General features: G+C 49.6%; 1 protein-coding gene across 16 annotated transcripts in view; it reads right to left on the reverse strand.

The window, feature by feature from the left end:
* The window catches only part of LOC1273048 (furin-like protease 2), a 189,284-nt gene that overhangs the window by 10,739 nt on the left and 158,519 nt on the right, over positions 1–20,026 (reverse strand). For all 16 annotated transcript variants that reach the window (XM_061643357.1, XM_061643356.1, XM_061643345.1 and 13 more), the window contains 6 exons: positions 16,723–16,882; positions 13,555–13,858; positions 12,281–13,468; positions 12,008–12,195; positions 9,238–9,394; positions 190–464 (listed from right to left, as the gene is read on the reverse strand). In XM_061643357.1, coding sequence (XP_061499341.1) covers positions 190–464; positions 9,238–9,394; positions 12,008–12,195; positions 12,281–13,468; positions 13,555–13,858; positions 16,723–16,882 — 2,272 coding nt within the window. The remainder of the gene's footprint in view (positions 1–189; positions 465–9,237; positions 9,395–12,007; positions 12,196–12,280; positions 13,469–13,554; positions 13,859–16,722; positions 16,883–20,026) is intronic.

The following is a 20,026-nucleotide window of genomic DNA, read 5'->3' on the forward strand; positions in this document are numbered from 1 at the left end:
TTGGATTTTTCCACCCCCTGGGAGTGGCAAGTTGCGGATCGAGTAAGGGTAGGGAAAAACGCTTCCCAATCCCAGCGCAAGGATATCGCACACCTTGCTTGATTGCCACCGTTCTTCGCTCTTCCTACCTACCCCGCTACCTATTAAAAGCTTCCACCCTCCCTTCCCCTTTCAACGAGCTGCACTTACATTCGTCGCAGTTGTTGTTGCCGTTGGCGATGCATTTCCCTTTCCGGTTCATGGTCCAGTTGTCGTGGCAGGTGATGCAGACCGCTCCATTGCCGCAGGTGGTGCAGCCGTGCGGGCAGGCGATGCACTCGTGCCGCTTCTTGTCGCCGTAGTAACCGTCCGGGCACGCGTTCAGGCAGCGGCCCTCGTGCGCGAACCGGCCGGCCCGGCACAGGATGCACTGGCTCTCCGACGACCCGTTGCAGGTGGCACAGGACGGATGGCAATCGGCGCAGCTGGAAAACGAAATTGGACAAGCGGACGAGCGGTTTTTTTTGGGTTAAAAATAGTGTAATTAAAGGAGTTATGTTTTGGGGCGGTTAGTTTAAGGTCGATGCATCATTTTTCCCAATTGAGGGTCGGCCCGACGCTTTTTCAGTTGGTTACAGGGTTTCCCACGATTTATTGGTCAGTTCCCATGATTTTTTGGTGTGTTCCCACGGTTTTTTGGTCGTATCCCATAAATTTTTGGTTCGTTCCCATAATTTATTGGTATTTTCTGATTGGATATCAATACAATTGGACCAAAAAATTCTGGGAAACGACCAAAAAATCATGGGAACGCACCAAAAAAATATGGGAACCCACCAAAAATTGATGAGAACCAACCAATAAATCGTGGGAAACCCTGTAAGGTTCAGTTGGTAAATGAATGAACAAGAAATAAGTTTCCCCCTGCAAGCGTTAAAGCTGAGTTGAGCTGAAATATTTATCATATTGGAAAGGAAGATTTTAGTGAATGTTCTAATTGGTTGGTTGCCAATTAGCCGTGTATCCTATTCAATCAGAATTGTATGGTAGACACAGATTCCTCGTATTGAAATATGTTCAATAATATCACACATATCCAATAGAATAAAGAAATGTTGTTAATTGAACGCTTTTGCAAGCGTTAAAACAATGTGTAAACCATCCGCCTGCTAATGAATTTTAGCGCTCTTTTGTTCGCGCTGTTTGAAAATGCCCACGGGGACGTTGTTCCCGGTTTAACGAGCTAGCACAAAAAAGCGGGCATCATGTATTATGTTGCTCGAATTAACTAATAGAATATCACAAAGGGCCGACAAAACAAAGGAGACGGCCCTTTCGATATGCGTGTGTTAAACGCTAGGATAACGCAAAACACATCCGGCAAACGGGAACGGTCACAACAAGCTGCCGCCAAAGAGATAGCCGCGGGCCCGCGTCGTGGCTGTGCGGTTTGGCAGTCAGCGAGCGGGCGACCCGCACTCAGCACTTTTACGATCGCCAGATGTGGCAATAAAACTTAACAACGAAACAAAGAGCACCAAATGCAGAAAGATGGCCAGTGTGGCTGGTGCGCTTTCCCGAGACGCTGCCAAACCCAAACCATCCCGATGCAATGTATCCGTGCTGTACAACCGAACCCGGAGAGCGACGGCAACGAATGCTTTTTCATATAACACGCACTTAAACACACACACAGACACATTTAGGGTGAGTTTAGGGCGTCTTGTTCGGTGGTACTGTAACGCCCCGGGAACTGTGTTTCTTCCGAGTGTTGCATAGAACGGCGACACACACACACACGCGGAGGTAGAGGAATAAAGCGAGTAGGAAGCACTTAAATACAGATAGAATTTTTATGTACACCTCAAGCAGCATAAATTATGCACACACGCCCTTCGTCCGCCCGTGATCCTCTGTGTCAAGATCGCCAAACACTGTTGAAGCTGAACTGAACGTCCACGGGTGTGTGCGGGAAGGCACGGGAAACCCCTCCCGTATGAGTTATGTTTCGTGCGACCATCCGGCAGTGCGCCGGTGAACCACCTGAAATTGACTTTTCGCTACGCTAGATCACACACACTCACACACGCGCGCATATATGACCAACATGTGCACGATGCCACACTACATTACCGCCAGCAGGTGTAGAGGAACCCGTCCAAACTAGTTCCCCCAGAAAACGGTGTCCTCGAAAGCGAGGGAACAAAAATGTGAAATAAGACATACACACACAGAAGCGCCACCGTCCACATCCTAGGCGGCGGCGTTTCAGCATCCTTCCGGCGCAAGATCACCGGCGCACGTAATTGCCACTTTTGCACCTTTCTGTCGCGACTGTCGAGTTGCTTTCCGTACCCCTTCTATTCCCTTTTGCCAAAACGCAACACGAAGGAGGAAAGAAACGGCCTCTACACGCTACACACAACACACGGCGCCGTGTGAGGAAGGTGTCTTCCCGGTTTTTCGCAGCACGTGTGTCATATGATAATGAAATAAGAGAAAATATGAGACCCCGGTTGCACCCCGGTGGCTTCCAGCAATTTTAGGTCCGCTACTTCACTCTTTATCCGTTTTCGTGTGGCGCGCAAGAGGATGTGTCTGGGACGGGAGGACGGAAGCACTGTACACACCCTGATACACGCCACACCACGCCGCCTTGATGTGCGCTACGGTAGTAGCATCAGCGCCATCTGGATAGCGCTATGCCGAAAACACTCGCCACCCGGGAAGACGATGGCGCGACAGCAAATTGCGATAAATAATCGTAAAAATATATGAAGTGACAGATAATATTTGCTACCGTCACTGGTTGCTCCCAAGGATATGGGTGACCGTGCGAGTCTCGGAGCAACCTCCGAGGACACCGCGGAAGAGCTTTAGAAAGGAGGAAAAGGCAGGACAGCGGCACTAATGCCCCCACTGTACTGTACCGTCACCGTTCGTGACGTTGACAGTGTTTCTATATATATATATATGCGAGGTTCAAGATGGCATGAAATTTTATTTTCAATTTTTATGACCCCACGTCGCGTGGGTGCAGAATTATCTACCGCACCATTTGTGCGCCCTTTCGTACACGTCAGCAAATGAAACAAAAGTAGCTACAAAAAAAAAGGCGGAAGATACACTCTCGGCTGCAAGATACACTGTGTGTGTCCATTAGCTGACAGCGGTGTCAGCGGGGCAAAAAACGCACCGGCACAAACAAAAGTGCACCTTGCACAGGAAGCTGTCTCCGTCTGGGGCAGCTGTCCCGGTGTGTATGGTGTTGTGCCGGTGAACGGAGATTTTAACGAGCGATAGCGAAATGCACCACGAGGACGTGCTGGGGAAGGTAAGCGCGTAAAGTCTAAAAGTCGTTGCTATAGAAGAACAAAAATGCAGGGGGACTCCAAGTACGCAGCATCAAGGGAAGAGAAATAATGTCGTTACTGGTGAGTTTGATGTTGCAGGAATGATTTTTTTTTTATCACGATAGTGCAGCACATTACATCATCTGCATTCTTCTAACGCTTCCTGGGTGGCTGAAAAGATGTGAGCACAGGGAGGGCAAGAAAGTAGGGATTGAGGTGGTTTGTATAAAGATTTCAAACAATCGACACAACAATGGAGCTGAGTTGTAGATTGAGGTGGATAAAACTCGCCTAAAGTTATGCAATCATCGTCGCAAAACTTTCCCAATAAATGAAATATTGAATCACTCGCACTAATTCAAGCGATGATTAATGCAAATAGAATTCGAATAATAGTTATGCAACAAGCATTACAAAACTATATTTGCCATGAAATCAAAATATAACTCAGTAGAATACGTGTATTAATTACGGTAGCTATAATGCGCCTACAAGTATGCAATATGCATTACAAAATTAAGTAATGTAATCAATTTGTTAAGTGAGCAAAGGAACGGTATTTTGATGCATGCCAGTACATGCAATATGTTTGCGTTTTAAAGCTAGAGTAGCGCTGGTAGCGCACAAAATAACGATAACAACAATACAAAGGAACGAAAAAAAACCAACACAGAATCAGCACAATCAGTTTGATCGTTAAAATCGTTGGAAGCCGCAACCAGATACTAAACCTCATTATGACTGTCACCGTGCTACAGAACCGTGGCTCGTGTTTCATTTGAAATGAATGGGAAAAGTGATAGTATGATGCCAAACAAATTGCCAATCGGCAACAATCAATCGATTATGTTCACTTGCAAAATTCGCCGAACAAATCATCCGTTCGAACAATGCGCGCTTCTGTTCAGTTTTCCTCTGTTCAGCAGTTGTTGTTTTTTTGCTTTTTCTTCTTGGAATCTTACAAGGTTGCGATCAACGTTTTGATTGTTATTATTCTGATTTTCCCGAAATCTAATTTTTCATTTCACTCTGTCGCTGGGTGGGGTAGTTCTTTATGCAATTTGAATTTTCTTTTTTAGTTTTTTTTTGGTTAAATCTTTTCGATCATGCATCATATTTCGCTGAGCCATGGTATTGTAGCGTTGAATCGTTTGAACTTACCACACAAACACACACTCGCTCTCTTTTTTCGCCTGATGCTCTGTGTTGTGTGTTTCAACCCAGCTTCTGTCCCATTTGTGTGATGGCTGCTTTTTTCCCCATAAAAATAAAACAATGTGCACACACAAAAAACAGGCGGAAAACTGGAAAAGCAAATCCACACAATTCACAACCACCGATTGGCGATGAGGTTTCGCTGAAATAATATTGTTTCGTTTCTTTTGTTCGGCGGTTTTTTCCAGCATTTCGCTTTTCCCCATTTTCCACCTTACAACGGGGAACGCATTGTGCTCGCGGAACATTCGCGCCAGGGTGTGACGGTAGCATAAAAGGAAATCCGTCGTCACCAGAAAACGCGCTACGATCGCAGAAAATATACCGCGACCGCGACGACGACTGTGTTTGATCAGGGTGGTGGTGGTGGGGAAGTTAGCATTCGTCGCTAAAGAAAAGCGCTTTCCTTCCAACCGAGAACGAGGCGACGTTTCGTGGTGGTTCGCTGGGGAAAATGAAAATGAAACGACACCAAACAATGAATGATTCCCCCAGAAGACTGCGAGGGGGGGGGGGGGAGGGCATTGAGCTGTCGATGGCATCACACAATGACCATTGCGCAAGCCAGACATCGTAAACAATGCTCGCGCACAATTGTACCAAACACGGTTGGCACGGTGTCAAACAGTTCCCGTTCCCGTAGTTTGGTTGGTTTTGTCCTTTCGCAGCACAAAGCTGTTCAAATAGTTTGTCGTTCGACTGTCCAAAGAAAATATTTTCTGTTTAAATGCAGCAAAAATGACGAATACTATCCGGGTCTGAAATGTAAACCACTTTTCTTGGACTTTCGCACCCATCTTCTGTGGGGCGGGTGGGAAACAAATTCCATCTTTAGGGCACCCACGTTGCCCGCGTTCGCATTCCCTTTAACGCCTGTGTGTTTGTGGCAAGTGTATGAAAACCACCAGCCAGTGCATTCTGGTTCGCAGTACCCACAGAGCGAGAAGAAGAGAGCAAGACATGGCGAGAGAGCGAGTGGATCAAATTATGATGGCGCGTTCAATCGAGCACATAATAATGGAATATCCGAAACGGAAATAATCCGCTACTCACACTCAGCGACTTGAGCGGAACAAACCAAGGAAGAGCGGAGGGCAAGGAGGGAGGAAGTAAACGAAGCGGGAATTTGCTAAATGGAAATCAATAGAATTACGCCAGCGGGATCATAATCGAAAATTGGCAGCAAAATGGCGCTGCACACACACACACACACATTCACACACATCCTCATACACTTTAAAGGCGAAGCAGAAATGGAGCATGGAAATGTCTCGCTTGACAGTGAATGAAGAAAAGCGCGCGTGAACGAAGGGAAAGGAAGTGTCGGGGAAACGCTTATCCTTCTGGCAAAGACACATTCAACTCTCTCTCTCTCACACACACACACACACACACACACACATACACACACACACCAAGAAAGGGTACTGCATGTTTGAACGATTTGCTGCCAATAGTTTAATGTGACGGCTCGTTCGTGTCGCTCGCTGCAGCGTGCAAGTGTAAGTAAATTTGGGTACCCCGGGACCGGTAAAATTACGCAAATTTCCCTGTCCCAAGGGATGGTGGGTAGGAATTTACACCAGGAAAAAAAAAAAACGACACAAAAAAAAATCTAACATTTCGCACTCCTACCGGGCTGGCACGTAATCCGATGCCGGACAGGATTAGAGCCGGTACCGGGCACCGTTGGTTATGGAATTTAAATTAATTTTGTGTTGGCGCATATTTTTTGCCTACTTTTTGTTGCGATTAGAACGACCCCTTGTTGGTGTGCTACCGTACACCTTTTTTCCCCCGTCTGTATGTGTGTGTGTGTGCGTCTGTGAGCAGATGTTTTGTTCCTTTCGTCGGTTTCCAATAAGAAAAAAAAAAGCTCCAAACAGACGCTAATCAATTATGCTCGATGAGAGTTTGCTTCTGTGCTTCTGGTTTTTGTTTTGCTATCCCACTTTTCTTTTTCTTTGTTTCAGTTCCTGTTTTTATCTGTTCCAGTTCACGCCCGAAACCTCATCACAAATGCATTGGTTTACACATCCCCGGAACGGCTAATCCATCATCCATCCCAAAAGCCCGCGTGGAAAGTGTTTGTGCCGCACCGGACGAACGCACCACCAACAGAAACCAATGAAAAAAGGGTCCTTCGATAAGCACACACACACACACTGAGCAAACAAAATAAAACAGAGAAGAGAGAAAAAAAAAACACGGCCATACCGGGCATTCTAAATTCGTTATTGCCCCTCCTCCAGCCAACCATTCCTCTCGGAAGCAATCGAAACAATCGATCCAATTTTCCCACGGCAAAACCCCACAGCTTCCGAAATACCTTCAGCTCCCCCGGGGTGGGAGAGAGGTAGCAGCAGGGTTCGTGGTACTTCCTTCCGATGGGAAACAAAGAAGAAGAAGAAAAAAAACCATGCGACTCCATCGGCCGGTAAGCGAGACAGACGGCGGGGAAGCGTTAAAATAAAACCGACACATACCGTTTATTGTGCAGCATAAGCGTTATTTTTACAATCGTCACTTTAAACGCACACACACACATTTGGGAGGTGCGTGAAATGAGGTGCAAAGATACACATACTCGTTACACGGGACGGGGCGCCATCGGCGGGAAGCGGAGCACAGTCGGTGAAGTTCGTGCTCGTCACGTTTGTGCGCCTCCGGGAGGAAACGAGATGTAATAAAATTTTATTCATAAAATAACCGAAATATTATCTTCTTTTTTCCTTCTTCTGTGTGTGTGTGTGTGTGTGTGTGTGTGTGTGTGTGTGTGTGTGTGTGTGTGTGTGTGTGTGTGTGTGTGTGTGTGTGTGTGTGTGTGTGTGTGTGTGTGTGTGTGTGTGTGTGTGTGTGTGTGTGTGTGTGTGTGTATCTGTGATCTTCTCCGGCGTAACGAAATTTCGATAAATGGTGGGTTGTGGAGGTTGAGGGAAAGAACGGTAAAGCCAGAAGTGGTTTCGTTCGACAACGACGACGACGACACGTGACTGTTTGGAAGTTTACAGAATGTAGCCCCAAACACTAATGCCCATGCCATGGATGGTGGGAAATTTTATCGAAAGCAAATTTTCCATTCTGGAGCGCTGGTTTTTCTGCCTTCTTCGTCTGCGCGATGCTTTCTACCACGACTACGGGGTTTATTGCAATAGTGTGCGGGCGCTACTACAACGACGATGCTGCCCGTACTTGACGGCTCACTGTCCCTTTGCTTCCTGAAAGCACGAAGGCACAGCAGCAATGGGCGCAGTGGGGAGGAGCTCGTTATGACAGTACGCACACACACAAACACAAACACGAGCAAAGAAAAGCGGACCGTTACCGTATCCAAGGACATCTTCAATGGAATATTAAATGATTGCTTATCTTGTTTTCAATTTGCCCCCGGTACGCTATGACGGTGTCGACCACCTGCCAGGGGTGCCGTGTGAGGGAAGCAAAACCATTCAAGCGTGCCCTTCGAGAGGACGTTTGCACTGTTGGACCGGCCGGATCGACAACTGTCAGCACCAGCAAAGGACGGCCGCCGCCATTGACCACCGTCGTCACCGAGTCGGGTCGCATATTTAGCAGAACGCCCATTTTCCTATCCCGCACCGAGCCCCTATCCCCTTGATTGAGGGCAGGGAAGCGTACAAACCCAATCGACAACCTGTTACAGTTTTGTTTACAAGAAAGTTAAACACCGTTCCCCGTTTCCATGCAGTTTCTTTGTCGATTTCTTTGTGTGTACGTGTGTGTGTGCGTACTCTTGGTAGGACATAATCAATATTTAACGGAGAGCATGGAATCGATGTTACCGCAAGCCGAGAAGTTAAAGACGCAAGCGAAAGCCCACAATGGCAATCGAATACCTGGCCGGTTGGCGCACTAGATGATGAGGCAAGCCAATAGCAAAGTGGTGCCAAGTGGCCAAGAGCGAGAGAACGGGTTTGGGGAAGAGAATTTGTTGCTCGATGGTCCACAGCGTGCGATGGCACACACACCTCGTGTGTTACGTAGAGGATTATGCTGGATCACTTCTAATGTCTGTTCCAAGTGGGAAGTAGTTCCAAGTCCACCGAGACCGACAACAGCCACCAAAGGAAGACGGTCACTTCCATGCACAACAAGAACATTTGCACCTCACCTCGGCTATGTGTGGCAACTTTTTGTTTGCCCACAGATAGAGGCCCATGGACACAGAGCGTCACTGCGGGCGGTGCCCATTGTGCTAGCCCAGGATGTGGTCCACACTTCAAACCACTCGGTCAAGCATGTTAATGCCCTAAAATAATACATCTGAAGCTAAAGGTAAGCACCTCGTCACGCTACTGGCTCTTGCCGGCACTGGGAGACACACTCCCGACGCTGCTTCTAATCGTTTCTTTCTTCACATGTGCACACATGTTACCAGGCGTCTGGTAACGACTTGGAGCGATTGTATGTCCACTTCCGGTGAAGCGAACACACACACACACACACGCAGCACCACTGGGAGAAGTTCGGTTGAGGTTCAGCGCTAATATTATCACAGTGACAGTGTCCTACCCTCCACAGCACGAAGCGCACCTTTGATTCCGTTGCAATTTTTCGGATCCACCACTCGATGTCCTTTCCAGCACCGAACCCGGGATGTAAACAATAGACGACCGTGGCGGTGGGGGTGGGCAAACCGGGGTTCAAACAAAAGCCGACCAGTACTTACTTGTAATCCTCCGTTTCGTAGGTGTTCTTCGGGCAGGCGGCGTAACAGCGGTGCTCATGCATAACTAAATGATGATCACAGCTCGTACAGTAATCGGGCCGATCCTGGCAGGAGGCACAGTTGGCCTCGCACGGCACACACGTTCGATTATCGTAGTCTACCAAAAAAAAGGGGGGAAAGAGAAAAATTGGTTAGTTACAGGCTACAAAACCAAACCGGAGCAGCGTTCAGCGATGGAGTCTACATTCGGGCGCAAAGCGTACATCGAACGTAGGCGCGGAGGCGTAGCACACGAGTTAAAGTAAACAGAATTAAATTAAAGTAAATGACCAACGCTGCCCCCCCTCGCCCACTTCCCCGAATGCCCCGCAACGCTACCAGTCCCAACGCGCACTGCTAGCAAGTTGAGCTGAGGGAAGGCATCCCCGTGGCATCATATGCTGGCGATGTGCTTTTCTTGTGTAATTATGCAAACATCAGCATCTTTGGGCCGGATTGGAGCATTTCCATCAAAAAGTGTATGCTTACATGATGCCGCAGAGCACAGAGCGAGTGAGAGAGAGAAAAAGAGAGAGAGAGGGAAGCAGTTACAGCAGTCGAACGAGATCGTATCCGAACACCGTGAGTGTTCGGAGCCCTGGGAGAAAAAGGGAACGGGATGGAGCGAACCAGCCACTATCGCATGCACTTAATCTGCCCCGTACCATCGCACTCTTTTCGGAAAATGGGTTCCTGGTGTTTTGGTTCCTGGCAAGCCGCTCGCCGCACTCTTCGCCGCGTTTGCCGGAACCGATTAGTTTGAAGATAATTGAATTTGCGTTTGCCCCAGCACACCAAAACGCCTGCACACTCACACGCTGCTCGGTGGTGGTGATGGTGGTGTTCTAGAGAAAAGATGCCAGCTACCGAACGGGGGTTTACTTTTCTGAACGCGCACGCGCCCCTCCCTCTCTCTCTCTCTCTTCCTTCGCAGTTCCCTTAGCACCACGGTGCACTGCAGCACTGTTAGGAAACAACAAAGATCAAAGACAACTTTTCGCAGCCTAATTTCCTTCGCTGTCATTATCACACATTTGTCAGGTTGTTGTTCGGCTTTTGCGGGCTGCTGCGGCTGCTGCTGTCTTCTGCATGCGGAGATGCCTTGCAGTTTACAACCACCAATTAACACACATCCCGGACCGTACCATTTGCCCGTGGTTAGCGGGCGCGTGGCGTGTCGAAACCGTTGCTTTTACGCGATTGAAAGTTTGCGCACCAAACGGTACCAGTACTAAAAGGATTTTGGTTGTGTGGAGCGTTGGTGTTGAAATGGCTGTGGCTGTGGGAGTCATGTGAAATTTTTAGCTTCTTCTCAAGCAGCTTTAAGACATCAATTTGATAAGATTGTACACACAAGCTTGAAGTCTTCTTCATTCAGGATGCAACAAGTCACCGATGGCTGTTTTGTGCCGCATTTGCTTGAGGCAAAGTTTGTTCGCGATTGCAACCTACTCCCAGTGACGTTACCAGAGCGCCGTTACAAACAGTAACATCTCAAAACACGCCCTCTACCCCGGCCATCTGCCGGAACACGGTGCGGTAATGGATGGGCAAATTTTTACAAATAACGCCACGGGGGAACCGAAACCGAAGCTCCAATTGCGCAAACATTGTGGAATACGCGGCCATAGCAGGAGTCCCCACCGGTCCTGAAGCGAATCACGCGAACTGCCGCAAACAAACAGAACACGAGCGAGTGTCACCCGCTTTCGTTTGCCCCCCTGAAAAACAGCCTCCATGCCAGGGGCGCGTGCACCAAACATCGTGTCCGCCGGTCGGCATTAAAATTAATAATTATAAATGACAAACAAACATAATTAAAACAAATTACAGCAGTGCTCATCGGAGTGATCATCATCGTCGTCCTCTGGGCTGGGTGTGCTCGGTACATTGCCCCCTGCCCCCGTGACATCGGCGGGCGAATGAGAGAGAGAGAGAGAGAGAGAGAGAGAGAGAGAGAGAGAGAGAGAGAGAGAGAGAGAGAGAGTGTACACGATGGGTGTGGAATTACAATTTCACAGCGCTCTGATGCCGTGTGTAACGACGACTCCCACACACCGAGCTCGTACACAGTTGACACAACCGGGACCGGGGTGAATGCTGCGCACAAACACAAACACGCGCAAAACCGAGCCTGCCGAGCCACCACCATACCATCCAATCACGTTCCGGCGCAAGCCGGTTGAAAGCATTCTTTCCCTTGCGGGTTCGTTCGTTCCAGCACATCCCTTCCACGGCTACGGCGGGAAATGGAATGAAGCGACGGAGGACGGGTATGGGGGTTTTGCGTTCCGAAATCGAAAAGCGAAAGATATTGTGGCACAAAGTACGGATTAAATTCATACAATCTCCCGATGCCCGTAAACCCCACCCCTGTTACGCGGCTGAGCGAAACACGCGTTGGGCCGCAGGCGACAGAATCTGTGTGCGGCGCTTGTGTTTTATGTTATTGCAGCCCGGAAGACCAGCGAGGAGTGTGGCTTCTTCACGCCACGCTTCAACAAGCGCCAGCAGAGAGTAGGGAAATGGTGGTTAGAAGGGGCGTGTTGGTAGTACAGTCCGGACAACTTCACGCTCCAAGAATGCGAGGTCGTACCATGCTAGCACCGTTTTTGACACTCACTGCTGGTGGCAAGCGCTGGTGCGGAAATGAAGTTAATAATTAAATCCGTGCTCGAAAGGGGGCAGGACGCGCCAACGCGGGCATGAGCTTTTCGGAAGCGAAACTTACTTTCGTAGTAGCCCTCCGGGCAGACCTGCAGACAGACGGCCAGATCGGTAACGTACAGGTGGGCGGGCGCACACGTCAGGCAGCTGTCCTGGCCGGCGCCGGCACACGTTTCGCACGACTCGTGGCACGGCCAGCAGACGCCGCCCTGGTTCGGGAAGCTCCTCGGGGGACACCGGCTGACGCAGGTACTGCAACGAGAACACGGAAACAAACACCAGGCCCAACCAGTTAATGGAACGGTTAACAATGCTAGTCAACGCGGCGGCCACTTACTTGTCCAGCCGGTAATGTTTGCAGGCAACGCACTGCGTCGGGCCCTTGCCGTAGCAGCCCTGCTGGTCGCACTCGGGGTCGCAGTCGTGCAGCACCACCAGCTTGTTGTTCGAGTCGGCCATCACGTTCTCGCGCTGGGCCGTCGGTATGTTGTGCCCGTTGAGCGTGGCCACCGTCTTGTCGATGCCGCTGCCCGCCCCGCTGAACAGGTTCGGGTAGTTCATGAAGTTGCTGTACAGGTCGGCCGACTGGTAGTAGCCGGCGCCGGCCCCACCAAGCGCACCCGCCTGCTGGTTCAGATCTGTTTCCGTGGGAAACACGAACGGATTGAGGCCGGAGTAGCCGGCCGAACCGGCCGTCCGCGTGCCCTCCGACTTGAGCCGGATCGGGTTCGTCTGGGTGCCGTAGAAGATGAGCTGCCACTTGGACAGGATGCCGGGCTGGCTGACGCGGCGCGGCCCCCCGTTCAGGATCTGCAGCGTCCAGCGGCCCTCGGCCCGCTCGCCCCAGAAGTGCACGCTCAGGAACGGCCAGTCGTCGAAGTTGGACTTGGTGATGTCGCGCGGCCGCTCGAACAGCAGCGTCGAGGTCGTGCCCATCGGCGAGGTCAGCAGGATGCGCAGGTTGCCGCGCGGGAAGAACCGCAGCGTGATCTTGCACTGCACGTGCTCGAGGAAGCGCACCTCGTTCACCGTGCCGGCGCACCCGTTCACGTCCATGTGCGTCTGGAGCGTGTAGCCGACGGACACCTCGATCGGCCGGTCCTCGTTGATTTCGCGCGACTTGCAGATGTGCTGCGACGGCACGGTCGTCCACTGCTCCGCCAGGCTGACCATCGCTCCGGCATCCATCAGGCCGTAGCCGAACTTGTGGCTCACCTTGCGCTTCACGCCGTTCAGTATCCAGCCCGGCTCCTTCTCGAGCGGATCGGACCGTGACGTCAGCACCACCAGGTACTGCATGTCGCGCCAGGTCAGGGCCGGGTTGGCTTCGAGGGCCAGCGCCGCTATACCGGCCGCCAGCGGGGCCGAGGCCGACGTGCCCGTGTGCTCCACCGTGCAGATGCGATCCGGGCGCAGCGAACCGTCCATGTCGACGGTCGCGACGCTCTTGTCGTGCCCGGGCGTGCCCGAGCTGTACGTGGTCGCTAGGGTGGACGAGCACTCCTCCAGATACCAGGGCTTGTAGCTGTAGTCGAGAGAAAAAAATTGAGCAAAACCTCGTTAGCTACAGAGAGGATACGAGAAAAGGGGTGTGCGAAAGGGTGTACTTACCCGCCCTGGGTGGCACTCGAGATCGAGAGGGTGAAAATGGAGTTGGTGTAGCCGTCGCAGTTGCAGCTGTCGGTGTAGCGGCCCCCGTTACCGGACGCCCAGATGAAGATCGAACCCTTGCCCTGCCGGCCGCTCGTCACACCGAAGATGAAGGCACGGCGAGCCAGCGGGCCCGGCCCATCCACCGTCGAGCCGTCGTCTTCCGGGCCCCAGGACGCGCTGTAGATGTCGATGTGGTCCGGATAGAGGCCGAGTGCCTTCGCTTCCACCGCATCGTTTACCGTGCCGTCCAGCATCCGGACGCCTGTAGTAACAAAGCAAAAGACAACCCGATAAGACACAAGTTTACTTCTTCCCTTTTTTTTTTTGACGAAAACCCGAAAGTGTTTGCCAAACACGTGCGACCGGTAGCTGCTCGTATTATCATTTTCGGGGGAAAAATGAAGGCACGGTCCTCAACACTTCCAAGTAGTATGAAGAGAGGTATCGAACGTATTTCACCCGAAACAAAAAAATGGCGTACCAGCCAATGAAGAGATAAAAATAAATTCGTTTGCAAGTTATGACATCCTTATGCTTGCATCTCCCCTCTTTATTCTTCCCTGCTGGAGGGACCTGCTGCTGTGCTCCAGCGAGAAATACAACGCCAAAGAGGTAAGAGCGTGTGCGTTTGTTTCACAATATGCTCTTGGGAATCATATTTTTCTACGAAAACCTCAGAACGAGAAAGGTGATAAGAAACGGCAGTTTTGATCTTCCAATGGAGCGCGAGAGATAAACCCCCGGGCGTGCAGCGGAGTGCTCGGAAGATATGCAAACGTGGTAACAACATATTGGGCGTTGGGATGAGGGCGCTGAGCGGTAGAGAACGTCGAACAAATTGGAAGAAATATTACCGAACGCGCAGAGCACCCGTGGTGGGTGAAAATATGCGCCCTGATGCCGAGGAAAAATGTGGTACCATAAAATATGTAATCTTCTCATGATAGGAATTTCGTTGCATGGTGTTTACGTTCGGGGTTTGGGTTTTTTGTTGTTGTTTGTTGTTGGATCCTTTCCGTCTTCGTTCGTTGCTCTGCTGCTGCTGTTTTCTGGGAGCGATTCCATACGATCATCTTTAACCTTTCCTACTGGGTTGTTGATGGATTTTTGGGGCATAAAGTATCGAAGGAAATAGAAAAGCAAAAGGTTCGACAGTGGTCGATAAAGTGGATCGTTTTGCGTGTTGAATTAAAGTTGATCCCAAGGTAATGTGTTATGTGCATCGCTTATCGCTAACATAGCGCTCTTACGGAAACCTGTTTTAGGCCTCACAACGAATGAAATAACGTACAAACAGAACAAGTACAAAAACCTCCAACCAACAAGCGAGCGCAAAACAAAATCCAATCAAATCCATTTAAAATTGATCAATAGTGATTGATACGGTCGATTTAGCGGGGATTAATTCGAGCGCGAGCCAAAAACCAGTGCCGTCCTCTCTGCTGGAAGCAATGCAAGAAAAAATACTGCTCAATCGAGGAGGGGACCTCCAGCAACCATTACGGCCACACAGGTAACAAAGCGATTCTTAGGACACACATTTGTTCCAGCTGCTTAGATGTAATCTGATCTTAGAGCGTTTTGATAAATCGTTCGACCGGAGAACAGCACGCCGCACAACATTCCCGGGGTTAAATGAACGCAACTGATAATGGAAAGAAATGAGCTCGGTCCGCTCGGTTCCCCCCCGCTGCCTGTCATGGTGCGTGAACATTTCATCAACAATTTTTATTACAAAAACGTTTTGTGACACGCCTGTGTCTGCCTGGGAGGAAGAATGGAGAAAATGATTCGCTCTGCTTCACAACGGTGCGTGCGTCTCCATCGTGCGGGTGGTAAGCGTGCAGCGGGAGAGGGGGGGGGGGGGAGAGGGAAGAAAGGGCATACGCGTTACACTCGAACTAAAATGAACTGCCGCTGCACGGAGCAGCTGAAAATATTTAATCAAAATGCCTATTACGGCCCATGTTTCGAGTGCGAGGAATGGAATGGTAGCACGCCCGTTACACACATACATGCTGGAATGTTTTCGGGCCGAGCAAAGGGAAACGGAAACGGCAAATGGAAAGAGCACCACTCGCACACCGCCTGGTTCGCTTGTGCGTAAGGTAACAGTGCGCTTTTCCTTTTATTTTCCAATGGTTCCACATCAGCCGTTCCACATCAGGTCCCCTTGATCAATGATGGATGAGTACGGGGAGCGGCTAAATGGAGGGTGGGAGGACTAAATTTTTCACTCCTTTGCTTGCTTTCCCCTACCACCGACCGTGTAGGTTGTTTTATAAATGAAGAAACGAAACTTTATTATATACCTTCGTCAAAGCGTCCTACACTTTGTGCCGGGCTGCATCCTTACTGCACGATACAGATGTGTGTGTGAACGGCTAGTTGGTGTTCTTTTTTTTCGTTTATGCTGGCAGGACCGTGTGGATATGATGGATGAAGCAAATTTGTTTTGCAAACAAAGTTTTTCCAAAGTTTCCTACTTTAGCAGTCCATTTGTCCTTATGAGTATCGAACGAGGGTTCAATAAGAGCCGCGGGTGGCAAGGACAGACGGTGTTGATCGATGACCGATCAAGAGTGGTACAAACAGTTCCGTAGAATAATTTTGATACTTGGAATAGAATGGTCAGCTTGATAATGAATCAAATTGTTGCCTTTGCGGGATAATATAATTTTAAAAATAGCTTACAATAGAAGGGTTGATTGCTTCCCAATTGTTTGTTCGAATAGAATAGTACGATGCAATATTATGCCGAGAATACAAACCCGGTAGAGAAGTCACTTTACAACAAAGTACACCAGATCCACAGTATGATTCTTCTAGTTTCAGCAGAGAAAAAGAATGAACATCCTTTTTTCACACAACAGGAAGGCGAATACCTATATCTGCTTGTCCATTTCGACAGTTTGTTTCGCTTTCATTAGCCCCCGGTTATCGCTTAATTTGGGCTTTCCAAAGAATGAATAAAAGGAACCGAACTTGTCCTCCCCAAAAACATTACAGAACGCAGCACAAACAATGGAGCGAAAACTATTTGAACCATTCCGTATCTTTACCGCGCGTCGACAAGGACACATGGTGATGATTACCGAACCCCTTGCACCGGCCCCGGCTACTTACCACCAATGCTTGCGTTGTACGCCACGCCGACCCCACAGTACTGGTTGAAGGCGACGGCCGCTACCTCCCCGGCGCACCGCGTGCCATGCTTGTTGTCACCGTTATCGCGCGGCATCGGGTCCGAGTCGTTGCCGTTAATGTCGTACGATGCGGCCGGGTCCTGTGGAGGGAAAGCAACAAAAACAACAAACACTGATTAGACAAAGGACAAACGCTGTGTGTGTGTGTACGTGAAAATGCGACCCAAACAACGACCTGCTCGACCAACACTCGAAGACAATCGGTCAAGATAAGGAAACAGAAAAGGACTGAACGCGAATGATTGGCACGAAATTAGACGACTCTTCTGGCAATGTTGCTGCTGCTACTGCTGCTGGCACGATCAACCGCAACGCTGACTTTAATGGGTCGATTTTTCCATCCTCTGTAGAGGACCTATACATTGTACGTAAGTGTGTGGCTATGTGTGGGTATGTGGGGGAGTAAAGTTGTATTCAATCGATTGGAATAGCAGCAACAAATCCCCCATCCCCGTCCGCTCCGTTCACCCACGGTTAGCACGAATGAAAAGATAACAATCGAGTAAGGCAGAGGATTTTCCCGGCTGTAGGTAGCCGCCTGCCATCGTCCTTCTTTATACAACGGGAAATGCCCTCTTTCCCCGCGTCAGCGAGATGTTCTGCTGTCGTTCGCAATGGAGCGCGCAATAAATGTATAGTTAATGCGATGGACTATCAATTCCAGTGATTATTAATGAGAATATTGGACGACGGGCGAGCGAAACGATGGCGTAACGGCAAAGCTCAGGGAAGGGCAAGGATTAAGTGCTTCAGTACAATCGATAAACCGGAACCGGGGATAGGGACTTCAACGTGCCATTTCGAAACAATGGAAGGCGCCGTTGGGCAGGTGAATAGCATGCACACATCATACAAAAAGGAGGGAAATGTTGAAGGCATTTGGCATTATGAGAGACAAGAGAATGGAAAATCCGAACGATATGACAACACAGCGTGGGACGGGGGAGTTTTTTTTTCATTCATATTCGTTCTTTAAGGTAGATTCTGCTGAAGTTCTTGTAAAGATGAACAGAAAATAGGAAAGCTTTAATGTTTTTTAATACGATAAGCCAACTTGTAACCTTCCTGATCGTCATAGACAATCCATTTCTAGCGATATTCAGTTATTGTTAAAGATGACGCATTAACGCTTAAATACTGGAAAATCTTCTGTTTCCGTTGAAAATAGAAACATTATCCTCAACGCCGGCAGCCACCTGCCAATGCTTGTCATTTTGTAACGTTCTAAAACGTCCCAAACACCATCATTGTGGTATTTCGCTGGATAATAGGTCTAAATACGCATTGTACGAGCCTTTGGTTTTAGGCTAACGAGCCGCACGGAATACTTCCGATGCTGGAAACACCCAACGACATCCGGTCAAAATGGTACGCGGGGTAATAAGGCGCGTGAGATTGGCCGATCCCTTCGATCCATAAGTCCACAAGACGTTTCCATCTGGTAATGGAAATATTGCTTGAGGTTTTGGCGTAATTACCCCCATCGCCACTAGCCGGGCAAATGGGCCGAGACCGGGCCGCAATGGCCACAGCCGGAAATGGTGGCTTTCTTGCAGGAATACTGTTCCTCCCGGCTCGAGAACCTACCCACACAACTTCAACACCAACACCAATCGATAGCTCAGCCGAATATTAGTAGTCTCACAAGCGCTATTAATTTTCATAATTACGACCTCAGGTTCAAGCTGGTCGGGCTGGGGGAGAGGATGCAAACACCTTTGCCACCGCTCACCCGTGAAGAAGCAGAACGGGAAGCGACATGATGAGGCCCAACACACCCAGCAACCCCACAACACAACCCGACTTCCGATGGTCGTTTAGGTGATATGATGATAATGGGTGATGTTGCTGTTCGGTTTCAGGTCAGCAACAATGGCGGGACGAAACCGGCCGAACGATGGGACCCGGGGTGGGTGGGCAGGTGGTGGTCAATATCGTTTTGTCAATGGTTTGCCCGGGAGGTTCGCGCCCGTCCGATCTCCCGGGTGCTGCCAGAAGGTGCCTATTAGGGGCCATCACTCTTGCGCTGGCGTTGCGTTTCCGCCGCCTTCGCCTCGGCCTACAGCCTGACCCGTCCACCGCTGTGCGGTGATTTTGAGCAAGACACACACCGGAGCCACCGGAAGCCGTTGCACTCCATCGGTCGGTTGGTCGGGTGTTGATTTATGAAACCGTAATAATGTATTATTTGAAACGATCGGTACGTACAACATGCTGCCACGTGACCTCGTGGTCGTATTTGCGCTACAGAAAATGCATTGAAAGGTGTATGTGTATGTGTGTGTGTGTGTGTATGTATGTGTGTTGAACACACTTTTTCCCCGTCGTATCGCTGCGTAATAACGTTCCATTTCAGTGGTACATCCGATTCCTTTGTGCCACCATTTCCGAATGGTGAACAAGTTATAACTTTTGGACAACTTTTAGTTTATCCAACACGTTGCGGGTGTTGTTTCAAACACACTCATTCGAATATTTGGCATGCCGGCATAGAACATGAAACACGCCCAAGGACGATCATAATGCAACCGGAACCTGGCAGGAGGTAGCAGGAGATGGTAGAAATTTTCCCTTGCCCGAAATGGACCCGTTGGCTCGATCTAACTGCACCTAATACGGAATGCAAATTTGCCGTATGGCCCCCAATTTGGGTAAAATTCCACTGCAAGGTAGGTTGAAAAAATGAATGGAAGGATCGGCACACGGAAGCTAGCCCATCACGTGCGCCCCAATTCTTGCGGCGGTTCCGTTTTCCTTTTTATGATTTTCAACCTCCCAAAAAAGGGCCCCGGTTTTTTTCCTTTTTTTTCCTGCCGTTGTTGAGGCAATCGTCGATAAAAAGAAGCATTTTAAGCTGAACGTTTCTCATTGGCATCGCTAGCGGCCTGATTTTCATTCCGTCTTCTTTCTCCCATTACCCACCGCCATTCCGTCCCCCCGAACAGGTGAAAGTGATTTTCTATATTATTTGAACGCTGGTAAAACTTTTTACGCTCCCCTTTCTTGCCACCGCCATGGAACACCGCCCCTTTGCCATGGTGCTGTGAACGATAGCAGTGGCAAGGGGTTTTTGCCCGCACACTGGTGGTGGTGAAAATTTGCGACGATGATGGAGGAGGTGGCGGCTGCGGCCGATGTGGTATTCGCTTTTCAAAGAAACTTTTGCACACATGCAGAGGAGGTGTCCGTGGTGCCGCAGTTGCCGGAGTTGTGGTGGTGTGCTG

The sequence above is a fragment of the Anopheles gambiae genome, chromosome 2 (genome assembly GCF_943734735.2).
Source record: "Anopheles gambiae chromosome 2, idAnoGambNW_F1_1, whole genome shotgun sequence".
NCBI classification, from domain to species: domain Eukaryota; kingdom Metazoa; phylum Arthropoda; class Insecta; order Diptera; family Culicidae; genus Anopheles; species Anopheles gambiae.